Consider the following 13469-nt stretch of genomic DNA (forward strand, 5'->3'; position numbering starts at 1 on the left):
AAGTTCTTGCAACCCCTGTCGATATCAGTTTCTGATTCACTTGCCAAACGCGTTCTTTTTTCCCTTGCCTTTCAGATGTTCTTTACGTTTTATCGTAAGCATAGATTACCCTATGCATCTGTCCGTCTTTCTATCTGAGTCTTCCAAAATCTGGTCACCTACCCAAATTTCCATCTTTTACATTCTTTTTGTGGCGACTTCACGTCTATCTTTTAAGAATTTCACCAGAAGAAGCTTAATAAATGATTAATCAGAATATGCAATTAGGGAAAGTTCACATACATTTAAAACATTCAGAAACTTCTTCCCATTTCTCTGTTTAATTCTCACTTTCAATATCAACTGGGCGAAGGACATCTCATTCTGTATTTCAGGCTCTTGTCAGACCAGAGCTGACTGTCGTGTAGAAAATACAGCCCATTAATAATGAAAAGATAAATACGTAGTTCCATTTATCAAGATCGTAAACATTTAAAAAATATTTTTGAAAATGTATTTGTTTAGAAAGCAAAATTACTCAATTATAAACAATCTATCAATAAATACATTACATAATTCAGGAAATGCATGCTCAACGTAACAGTTATGATGCGTTCGTTAGAATTTAACATTTATTCATTAACCAGCGACCACAGAAACAGATCTAGTCTGGAGATACAGAGTTTGTAACTTTGGCGCGCAGACACTACTGTTCTGCTTCACAAAAAAATTACCGTTTTTGTTCTCCGATTTTTACCAAAATCAATGTGTTGTTAAATTTAACTTTTTAGTATAGACTTTCATAGAATGCATGCTAGAGAATAGCTAGAATTATGTTTCATGAATAGCGCTGTAAAAGACAAGGCTTTTCCTACTGTATAATTAATACTTTTATCGTGATTCAAACCCATGCAAATTCCAGCAAATGATCAGCTGTTTCTGGTGTTATTCGCGTAAAACATCAACATTTTTCCGGTCCGAGCTCCGTCTGATAATTACATTTTGTATAGTATTTTACCTTCCTTGTCGCGTACATATGGAGTAACCCAGTGCCATATTTTGTTACCGCCTTGCTAAAATGACTACTTCCAAGTCGTAAGCGCAATAACCTCGTCCTCGAATACTATATTTGTGCCAATTTATAACAAAGCAAAAGATTCGCATCTTCATGGAGTGTGGTTATCAGACATGACTTTCTGAAGCACACGATGTCACGGAATAATCACACGAAAGTGTTTTTATACAAAATATAAAAGCTAAACTCTTCTGAGAAATGAAATATGCTATTACTTTGATTTATAATTTAGTGTCTGTTCAATTAGCACAACGAGTACACGGTCATAAATTTACGAATTTATTAATTTTTATGAAGTGCATTAGTTATCATGATATGTGACATGAGAAACAATTACATCTGCTTGATTTGTGTTAATTACTAGTCTCAACACGTCAGTTCCACCTTAACTAATTTAAACAGTTAATTGCGTTGTTCAGCATTTTGTTGTCAACAGAAATGATTTATTCTTTCACTGTAACAGCATAAATTCTCGATCTACAAAACATATATTCAGTAAGTGGTCTTTCTGTGACACTGCTAGCATTATGCATCAGACGCAGGTCTCCCCTAATACCACAAAATAAAAAAAAACAAAGTGTTATTCAGTCATCAGTATATTGATTCCAGTGTTAGCTAGCAAAACGTTATGCAGTGCGTTCACTGATAAGCTGAACGCAAATATCACTTCCCAACTACCGACAGCAACTGCTATGAGACACAGGTAAGTTCATTTCATTATTTTATGAAGCGATAATTGTCTTGTATCGATAAAACCTTGTAGCGCTTGGCGGTGAGTCACGTAACTCCAGCCGGGAGCCGAGATGTGACAGTTGCGTTTAACTTCATCAGTGAGTGCAATATATCACACTTACACGCGAGGCTTACGAATTTAACAAGTGTAATCTTTATCTCATATTACAGCGATGGATTATTTTCTGTATTAATAGAAAATCACATGTAGTATTATTATTTAATAAGTTTCAGTGTTATAAATTGAAGAATAAAATATGTTTTTTTCAGAATTTATTGTTACTGTTATTTCTACCCAGTTATTTTACTACTTTTAAGAGGATTGATGCTAACTAAGTTGGATTTGAGGTTCTCACGGCAGCGAGAATAAAGTTACACCTTTGTGGTTTGTAGCGCCGTGTAGTCTGATATAACCCAGAAGCCAGCCACATTCATAATGCTAACGATCACGAAATCAAAAAATTATAAATGGAGGCGAGAATAAGATAAATGTATTTACTAAGAAATTCAGTAAATTGGTAATAAGGAAACCTCAGCATTTTACACCGCGGATCGGAATATTCTTTGTATCGGCAGTACACGCGGAAGGAGAGAGAGAAAGGCGTCGAGAGGATCTACGCTCAGGAGCTGCTGTTATTGAAGCTTATGTCAACAATACAGCGCACAAAGCCTTCCAGGAAGGACAGAGTTGTTACACAGATAGGGTGCTGAGTGCGAAACAGGACGTGAAAAGAATAAATTGTAGCATACAGAGAATGGGAATCACGGACAGAGGGATCAAACTGAAAGCGGAGGGCGGTGAAGAAGAAGAACAAGAAGGAATCTGGGAGCTAAAAATATTTTTAAGGAGTGAACGCGAACCTGAGAAGCAAGAACAATAGCGAAATAAATTTAGATGCAAAGCCTAACCCAAGAAAATAAAGGACTATAACAAACAAGTTACGCTTGTTAATAATCATAGATTATGTTTCTTGGTTAGTTTAATGGCCCTGTGTTGGCTGGTTACGTTCCGTAGAACAAAGAGAGAATGCTATTACTTACTGACTTGAAATTACGTTGAGAAACAGGCCTACTAATTTAAGTTACTTTCCTGGAGTTAAATGCCGTGGCAAATAAGGTCGAGTCAGAATATATGGTATCTGGAATATGAAGCAGGCGTTCTGCTAATCGATCTTTTAATAACGACTTAGATGCAGTTTATGAACAACTGTTAAGAACTGGTGTTTAAAAAATTGTTCTAAATGATTTGAATCGAAAATGTAAGAAGAAGACATTTTAAATGTTATAGAAACACAACAGACAAGATGCAATTAATTTACAAACCTTTGACCAAAACAGGGGCCACATTACTAGAGAGCCTACATGAACATTCAAATATAGATGTGGGCAAATTACTTGGCAAGTCAGCGACCTTTACGAGCGGCTCGTAACAATCGCGGCCACGCCATGTTGAAAACATTTATCTCAAGTTTCAATTGTAGATAATAGTTGAAGTCATATAGTTTATTCCATGGTTTTTCTGTTTTTTAGGTTTCGTTTTATTGTCAAAGAGTACTGTATTTTTATTCAAGTGGTTGACTTCTTGAATTAAGTACACGGCTAAAATTGTTGATGTAGCCTAAGAATTGTTAGAGACACGATGAATTTATAAAAAAATTAAAAAGTTAACGGTCATAACTAAGATTGTTTGCTGTTCAGAAAGGCGCATATATTTCTGCAAACCATTTCCTGCCAGTTTTGTCAGTTACGAGCTATATGAAACAATTGAAAACCCTTAAGTGAAAAATACAAGCATTCCAAATTGCAAACCTAAATGTGTTCGGCTAGAACTTGTGCTATCTGTTGACAAGGACTACGAACTGCAGACAAATAGTGTAAAAATACACATACAGATGTCAGTGCGTTCTATGTAACACACATTATACAGAGTGATCCAGTTGTTCCCTTGCAGCTGCAAGAACAGCAATTGTTGTATGAGGTAAGTGATTTAAAAGTTTCTGTGCACACATATGTCCTGTTACATGTGTGTGTCTAACACCGGCGTCTTTTTAGCCAGTGGTGCCGTGTTGTAACCTTAATTTCACCAAGAGAAATATATCAATATTGTTACAGCGCATAGAGACTTTTGAATCATCCTGTATAAATTTAGTTACTTCGCTCTATTATTTCCTGTTTTTTTTCCAAAACTTCATTTACTGCCGTGGCTTAGAGGCGATCCACATGTCTCATGAGTATCATCTCATCATGCAAGTATTTGTAGGACAAGATAAAATTATCCAAAGTATTCGATTTTCCTCAATGACGGGCCTACATGCTTCGTGACCGGACAAGAAGTCTAATTCCAGAATCAAAACAACCTGTGTTCCTTGTCGAATGGTGGTAAGAAGTCTAACTTTTCTCATTTTCTTCTTACTTGGAGTCCAAAGACTTGTTTACTTTCACGTATAAAATTAAGCAAAGACTAGTTTATTACTCATTTTAGTTATCATCTATTTCAAATACGAATTAGGAGTGCAGTTTTAAGTAAATAACTGCCCCACGCAGTTACGTTATCAACAGAGGGTGGAATATTAGTTCTTTACAATATTAGTAATTATTATATAATTAAAATTACTACAAATAAACCTGAATATGATTTCCGAGTTTTAGATTACAGCTTGTACAGTCGTTTATAAGCCTTTTACATGCTTGTAGTTTACGAAGAAGACAGCGTTATGGGCTTGTCGTATGATTTTTTCATACGTCCAAAGCAAGCCCAAAACTTATTTTGTATTTAATTGCAGCGTGCAAATTGCCTTGTAGGAATATCTTCACAGTAAATATTTCCAATCTTTTTTTTTGTATATTTTACCAGCTTTCAAGAAATGTGAAATATTGACGCTCATGGGACACCCGATATATGCCCGTGCGTGAAGTGTAGCGACCCATGTTTACTCAGCCTGTCTGTGGAAATCAAATAAGTACGCGTGCTACGTGAGTCACAGGGATCGGACCGATAGGATCGTACGTGGTAGTCCCATGGGCACCAAGTTTCTACAAAATTCAAACATCGTTTCAGATTCCTCCTTCCGCTGAAAATGCCGAGGTTTTCAAATTTCCCCGCAGTAAACAAATATCGAGACTCGAATCTTCTTTACAATGGAGCTATTCAAGAGGCTTTATATACTGATGAATGCGTTTCAAAAAATATCTTTATGGTACGTTCAGAAAATAGCAATTCATAAAAATATTTAGCTCTCATTAAATGTAAAATAACAGTGCATATATCGAAGAGACAGAACATCGAATAAATCAGGCGTTAAAGAGTGTGTTGTCTTACAGTAACTGGTTTTTGCAAACGAACTCATATAAAAAATAGTATTTTATTTTATAATTATCATTTAAACATAAGAGACCAGTACTAATCAAGAAACATGAGTATTAAAAGTAATATTTCCCTTAAAATTATAAATTCAATAACTTTACTCGAAAGACAGGGCGAAGAGATTTAGTACAATTCCTGCTGTGTGCCGGTACAACGTACAAATAGACCCGACCTCATGCTGAAGCTGTGTACTTGTAGTTAACAACCCCCCGAGACCCATTATAGCCCCGTATCAGCCCTACCGTCCGACTCCACCCTTTGCAAAACCCAACCTCACATTACGCTCTCTGGCAGATTCGTAGGATGGGAAACAGCTGGCGAAGAAGGATATAAGCGAGACTAATTGCAAGCCGATACACAGAGTGACGCCTGCACAACGGATATTTCAAATTTGAATATGCTGTATCAAATGTTTTCCTTCAGCATAACATGACCAACTTCGTCGTTGCCAACATAAATGTAACTAAACTGCTTTGTTTTTCCCCTGCAAACAGAGATTAGTCACATCGTTTCATTTTGAACACTAATTACCACCCGCGATGTTTCTCACTTAATTATTAGTGATTAAACACTTTATTTATTCCTCAAATATTAACAACCACGAATGCCTTTTCACTCTTAATCGTATGAGCTCTGTCATTATTCGTTAAAATGCTAATTATGGGCCGTGGACTTCCTTCTTAATTAAGTTATTAATGATAATTCTGTCACGTTTTCTTTAAATATGAACAGGAGTTGTTTCTTTGATAAACATCAATAATCAGCTTTGCCATTTGTCGTTAAACATCAAGTTAGTAATCAGCTGTTGTTTGTTGTGGCAGACGTGTGAGTTAAACGCTAAAACTAAGTAATTTTAGTTATTAATACTAAAGAACGTTGTAGACCCTTTATGTCCAAATAGTGGCGAAGAATGTCAATGAAGATTTTAGTCTTCTGGGTTGTTGCGCTATGTAGTCTGGTCGATGTTTACCAACGTTTCATCCCTGATGACGGAGGCAGTATGACCTCTGAAACGTTGGTAAACATCGACCAGACTACACAGCGCAACAACCCAGAAGACAGACTCATCGCCCTGATGACGGAGGCAGTATGACCTCTGAAACGTTGGTTAACATCTACCAGACTACACAGCGCAACAACCCAGAAGACAGAAATCTTCATACTCACCGCTGTGAAAACCTCAAGTCTTACAAGAATGCCAATGTTACAAATGCCAATATCTCAATTCTATTCAAAGTCTTGTGTGAAGGAAGTTCTGGGAACGTTTAACTTTGAACCTCTCTGGCAGTTCTAATCAAGGTGATTAAAAATATATTTATACCCAGCAATAAATATGGTTGCTCCGTGAACATTAATCCAAAGAATTATTATCATCCCTGTACGTGTAAAAGTAGACGTAGTTAAAATGCAATTCACATCATATCGCTATAAATCACTGTATTTTTATGTGAAGGATGTGCAGAGTTGATGTGCATGAATAAATGAATAGGTGAAGTTTTCTTCTGTTTGGGCTCCAGACCATGAATTGTTCTACTGAGCATGGGGTATTAATAGCCCACGCACTCTATAAATACGAAGGGTGAAACCACGCATCTGTTCCTAAATATTTAAGGGAGAAAACACAGCTCGTCGTTAATACACCAAAGGGAACAAAGAACAGAGCTTGGATATTTAAGGAAGAAACAACATAGTTGCTGATTAATATTGAAGAGACAACCAGTGCAGCTGATCATTAATTTGTAAAAGAAACAAACGTAGCTGAGAAGAAACAAAACTACTTCTCAAATAATAATATTTAACAACGAGCTAGCATACCAGAACTTAATTTGGGGAAAATTTACACATCAAGTTCCTAATAACTTTTTTAGTTAGGCCCACATTTCAGTGTTAGCCCTCTTTATATTACTTCTGCTCAATGTACTCATAACAGCCGTTCGTTTCCATTTTACATCGTCGCCGCTCATCTCCTCCTTTTCATATGGGCCAAAGTCGGTTCTCTTTTCTCTTAATCCCTTCCACCTCTTCTTCTACTAATACTTTCATCATTTCCTTCAAGTTATTTTCCTTTGAATCCCGGCCTCCTGACACTAGATCCACTGGACGACTTCATCCTTCTAGTATTTCTATCTTCCCCATCTTTTCCACTTCGTCCTTCTTATTCCAGTCCGGTTACACTTTTGTCTGTTGCCTTATTCTTTTATATATCGTCCCGCCACCGTCTAACATCTTGTCTTAGAATTTAATTCCTAATCATTCTACTATGTTCATGTTGTCCTCTCTTAATATTCCTTCCCCATTCTATCGCTTCGTTTAGGTATCTCTCTTGTTTCATTTTTCTTTTCCTACATCCTCGACCACTTCTTCAAATTTCCTTCTTCCTCGTCATTGCCATCTTCATGATTATCGCCATCCTTTCTTCTCCATCCTTGGTTCTTCTTCCTCCAACCACTTTCTCTCTCCAACAGTTTACTCTCCTTGAAGCTTGATTTTCCACTTTCCCCGCGTCTTGCTAGTTCTTTTGTCAGCTGTGCCGTAATTTATCCGACTTCTATTTGGAAAGCGTCTGTTCGAACCACGGTCTGCCTTATTTTGATTTATTTTTTCAGTTCTTCAAGACGAATTCTGAAATGGTACTTCAAAATAGACCATGGCCAATTTATGACCCATCGTTCACAAGTGACCTTACATACATCACTGTTAAATAACTTACAAATGAAGCATTTAACCTCAAATAATGCAGACATCACAAAAATATCGATCAGCTGCTTGGTCACAGAATTAGGCTCACCTCAAGGAAAACAGAAGAACGGGAAATAATGCTACCCAAATTAGCAGGGATTTGGAAGGAGTCCCATCAACGATTTTCAATAGACGAGCTTCGTTTAAGAGGAAATTCTACATCTTCGTAAGTTAATAATTACGATGACCGAATTAAATATTAATAAACGATGCTTAAATATGACAAACAACGACCATATGACGCTTATGCTCGCAACAGAATTACATTTATGTTTGAACCTTCCATCAGATCGGTTTACACTTTTTAGATTTTGTAACTGAAAGGATTTCGTTGTAAATTCCAACACGTTCTTAACCACCACATGTAGAAACTCTACCTCCAAGAGAATCTGTCATTTTAGTCTAATATCTGCGGAGAGTTTATCTTTCTGTGACACACGCTCTTTCATCTCGGATTGCAGTCGGAGAAGAGTGCGGAACAAAGTAGGTCATGCTCATGCAATGCATACAAAACGTTCATTAGGAGATCATCCCATCTTATGTACCTGCTCCACACAGTGCTGGATGTTTTCCGTTTTGTGACAGGCCAATCAACGGCAGGAACGTAATATTCACCTCCGACTCGACCCTGACCTTATTTCAAATAACGTATTACGTGAATGCAACTCCACGAAGAAGCCAGGACATTTTCAATACGTGTGGCAGCAGTGAGAGAGATACAAGGCACAACGAAATGGAACATGAGTCAGGATAGCTCAGTCAGAGAAGTGACAGTCTCGAAATCCAGGGGTTTCACACGTGGCAGGCGCAACACTTAGAAGTGTCACGCATTCCAGTTCTATTCAGTCTCCAAGTGTTAAGGCGGTCAGAGGGTAAAACTGGCAGTTCACTTCACATTCATATATCACGCTGATATGATAAGTCTCAAGAACCCCTTCAGCTTTACCAAAGTAGAATTGTCTTGGAATGGAAAGAAATTCAAAATTCGAAATTCTTCGCCTAGTACTGACAGTGTCACTAAATGAGAACATTCCTTTATGAAACATGTATACAGAAAGAACTCGCTATACAGAAAACATAAAACAATCTCTTTGAAGAAAAAGTGTTCATTCAGGATATTATTAGAATTTATCCAAAACGTAGTAATTTTTAAAGAGAGATACTTTCTTAAATCAGGGAATGTTTCAGTGGCGAATCTCCTACTCCAACGGTTAATTAAGTAACGTTATGTCAAGAAATGTCATTAGCGTCAACGTTAAGAACTCCGATCAATGGATAATAGATATTGATTATGGTTTCAGAGGAGCTTACTGCCTAAAAAACGAATCCACTTCATACTTTTGGTAAATGTATTTCCTTCTCATTGTCAATGATTTTGATTCGATGATAACACATATGCAATATTTTCCCTCAGGACTTGTTTTGAAATTAGGAAGATACACCACTGAACGTTCCATAGTTACTGGGTTTTATGTCACTGCGGTACCATTAGTCAGCGTTCCACTGTTCAAAACTGCAGTTCTCATAGGAGATTGAGATATTCGCCGCAAGCAGTAGGAACAGCGCCACAGTACTTGAATGGATTCCCAGCTGACTATAACAGGTTAGTAGATCTCAAACACTCATGGAGAAAGGTCCACTTCTGTAAGCGAATAAAGCGAGGGAAGTGTTGCTAAGTCCAAAGCGGCTGCTACAGTTATACTAGGCAACCACTGACCTTGCGTTACGCGTTACCATTTCGATCAGGCGATGAGCGCATACGAGTTCTGCCCCACTATTTAATTTTCTTGATTTATTTAATGGCGATTTAAATATCTCAGATTATATGGCGTCAATGACTGAATGATTCATTAATAATGAAATGGAAGGAAGTGTTTCTGGTAAAATTTTTAAGTAATATTCCGGCATTTACCTGGGGAGTCTCAGAAAAACGAAGAACTTCAGTCGAGACAGACAGAACGGTATTTGAACCCGGCACTTCACAAACGTAGCAGCAGAACTACCCGATATCCAATAAACTATGACTTTAGAACTAAGGTCTACAGTACAGTAACCAATAAATAAAAGTAAAAATGTTCGTGTTTTTATGGTTTTATCAATTCCTTATAACTACATCGTTAACCTCTGCATTCTTTTCTGTTCTTCCAGACAGCCTAACTATGTATACCCCAGAGTCCTCTATAGGAAAATGTGTGAAATGCAATCGTTATATGTGTATTTGATGTGTGGGTTATAATTATTTGTTTTACTTAAGTTCGTTCCTTCATCTTCATGGATACTATGGATTACACCACATACAACCACAATTCAATTCAGTATCAAGCATTATATCTGGGTAAAGATTATCTGTTTCTTTTCTGGAATACTTTGAAGAAACTCTATAGACTTACCTTCGGATTTTTTTTTTCAAAGCCAAGGGGGCATACACGTTTACGAACTAGCATCAAAATATTTGCTAAATTTTCAACGTCCTCGTCTGTAGCACTAACTTCCAATTTCGTACTAAACTTAATGTTTAAAAAGACATTGCGTCCTATAAAACTCACTGATCTCTCCGGGCTCGACGATAACCTCCACATGGTTGCACTGGTAGTAGCACTCGGGTGGCGGCTGCAAGGTCCATTTCTTGCGACCCCTGAGCTGGGCCTGCCAGGATGGATGCTGCACATTATCCACCTGCAACATCCGAAAGGCCTGTAGTGTTGTAAATGATCACGACACAAATAACAGTGAATCGCGAATAAATTATAACAATTAGCGATATAAAGATGACTGTGTTCTGGGATGTCGCGCCGTAGAAGTTTACTAACGTTTCAGAGGTGTACTTTCTGCCCCAAAATCTTACACATTTCTTGACAAAGACTATTTATATTCAAAATAAAATTAGCACAGACTTAACTTTTATGGATATTTTCAAACCCCAGTTATAGTCCGCACAGTAGTTTTTGGCCGGTGGAGAAGCTGGCGGACGGGCCTACTCTATGTACCTGAGGTGGCACGGTCAGCGCATTTCTTTTGTTTGGGCGTTCAGTCCGATAAGCTCCTAGGTGCAGTCAGTGACTCGCTCTTAGCCTTCCCCTTGAAAATTCCACCGGCCAAAAACTACTGCGCCGACTATACATTCAGACTAGTAGGATCAGTGCTTCTAAGCGATATGTCTTATATATAACGAGACAAACGTCAATAACGGCATTTTAAACCTATTTCACCCTCGCGATAAACACGTGTGCGTATTACGTCATGGAAGAACTGGCTATAGCCCCGATTCAGAAATATCTCGTGTTTTCTTATGGCACACATATCGTAAATGCTAAATTTGTAGATCCAAATATTTTTGGCCACATTTTAACTACTTGTTTACAGTATCCAACAAGGTCTGGTGGTAATTTTGCCACTAAATATCGTGATATAACTACGCTCTTATGCTCTCTGTTTATAAAGTTTAAACAAACTAGAGTAAAACAGGGTGGAGGAGGATGGGGAAATTTTAATTTCGACTATTTCATTTTCCTTTGTTATACGCTATGAGAAACAATACCACGTCCAGAGGTTAATTGTCAAGTCTCTACGCGATGATGAAAGACATAAAACACACAGCAACAAACAGGCGTGTTTAGGAGGAAACTTGACTACAAAAGTCAATCCCAGAGACTTCTGACGATGGTATATTTTAATTAAGCTAACTGTAGTTATACTTTTTTATCGTCTGGTATTCTGAAAAGGAAACGACGTTTTAGCTGGTTACCTAAAGAACAGGTCCAGTTTGTACGTTTACAAATGATGACACGACGGATGAGCAAATTCCAGGAATTTATTAATAATAACTTCCGATGAAACGATTAACAGTCCAAATTTTAATAGCATATGCGTATTGACTTCCTTCTTCATTTATCTGCAATTACTATAACCTATAACGTTCCACACTCAGAACTAGTGACATAACTGGAATAAATTATATATCTGTATATACACTATGCATTCTACTTAATGGTATATCAAAATCGAATCTTTAACGCTGTTTAAGGAAATGATAAGAGTTTATTGTGAGAATCATACGAAACACATAAATACAAAACAAAATGTTCCTGATTGTTGAATCATGTGGGACATAGTTAGCAGTGGGATTTGAATGGCTAATATTATAATAACCTTCAGTAGAGACAGAATAATGTTAATACATTTTAAGATAAAGCAATCTGAATTTCAGCAAAACAGGTAATGTTGAATATTATTAATTTTTAATGATCTTATAATTACATCGAAACTTTGGTGGAATTTCGGGGTTAAAACAGCAGAGAATGAATTCACATAACCACTCGGCTGCACAACTGCACACAGCACAGCCGACAAAAGCACTGGTGCATATATAAAACATTTCGCACCATGGTAATCAACTAAACACATGGCTATGAGTAGGATTTAAAAAATATTATCAAGCTACGACGCATGCTAGTATATAAAATAATTACGTTTACCAAATAACTGAAAAAACTTCATTTCAGTCACAATAAAATCAAGTAGGGGATTTGTTCCATTATATAGGTTGATGTAGTATGTGGAGTAACAAGAGGCTATTTAATTAAAGACACCAAGTGGTAAACATGACAATTTTGATTCATATTTAATAAATTTAGTATTAAGTGCACAACAGATCAAATCTAACAGTTTCAAACGTGCGTTAGGCCCCTGCTACACTCAAAACGAATTCACCTGTTTATTTACACCATGAAATGAAGTTTACTTGATGTTTCGAAGCGTAAACTCTAATTAACAGGCGCAAGTTATGAAATTCGTCACCAGACGTGGTTTAAATATTATAAACTCCTGAAATAAATTCACCTCTTTCAGAATCTTTGAAAAACATCAATTAAAACATTCAAAACTATAATTGAACCTCTTCTGTGTGTGTTATCGTGCGGGAAGGACACAGATTTATGGCATTTGTAAAGAAGGTAATAATGAGAATATTTTGAGCTAAGAAGGCTGGAGAAATCTGTTAAATGAGGAGCCTTATAATTTGTACTCTGTCGACAGACAGTAAAATGGCGATCAAGATAAGAAGATGAGGTTTAATACTTATGTATCTTTGAATGAATATCGATACGGAAGTTTTGTCAAACGCACAGCTCTCTTTGATATTTTATGATCTGCGCAGAAAATAACAATAATTGAGAAAAGAGAAATGTGTACATAATTTTAGGTGAGAAAATAGAAACCAAGGAAACAAACCAGGTAAAAAAAGTCCACTCACAAGAGTTAATTAAACACCTAAATCAATGGAACCACAAAATACGAAAAGAATTATATATATATTTGAATCTGGATAAATATTTAGAGACAAATCCCTAATTTAGTTATGAAGGGACCATAAAGATAAATCAGCACTATTTTTATAACATCGTGCAAAATTACTTGCATCGGCCGGGAATCGAACCCGGGCCGCCCGCGTGGCAGGCGAGCATTCTACCACTGAACCACCGATGCTTGTGAAAGTAAGGTTGAGTGTAATGTTGAAGAGAGAATTCTTGAAGAAGTCATGTGGAACAGCCGACAAAAATGAAGAATAGGTTAGCTATAGTT

The 13469-nt window shown here is 36.9% G+C and overlaps 1 protein-coding gene and 1 non-coding gene across 2 annotated transcripts in view; both read right to left on the bottom strand.

The window, feature by feature from the left end:
• The window catches only part of LOC110838453 (uncharacterized), a gene marked incomplete at its 5' end in the record, with an annotated part of 72998 nt that overhangs the window by 43128 nt on the left and 16401 nt on the right, over positions 1–13469 (bottom strand). The window contains one exon of the mRNA XM_087348930.1: positions 10436–10565. Coding sequence (XP_087205056.1) covers positions 10436–10565 — 130 coding nt within the window. The remainder of the gene's footprint in view (positions 1–10435; positions 10566–13469) is intronic.
• On the bottom strand, positions 13303–13373 carry TRNAG-GCC (transfer RNA glycine (anticodon GCC)). The gene has a single exon. It is a non-coding gene; the product is annotated as a tRNA-Gly (tRNA).

Source organism: Zootermopsis nevadensis, unplaced genomic scaffold (genome assembly GCF_977971745.1).
Source record: "Zootermopsis nevadensis isolate Lab colony 2312 unplaced genomic scaffold, Znev_1.0 Znev_ptg000015l, whole genome shotgun sequence".
Lineage (NCBI taxonomy): Eukaryota > Metazoa > Arthropoda > Insecta > Blattodea > Termopsidae > Zootermopsis > Zootermopsis nevadensis.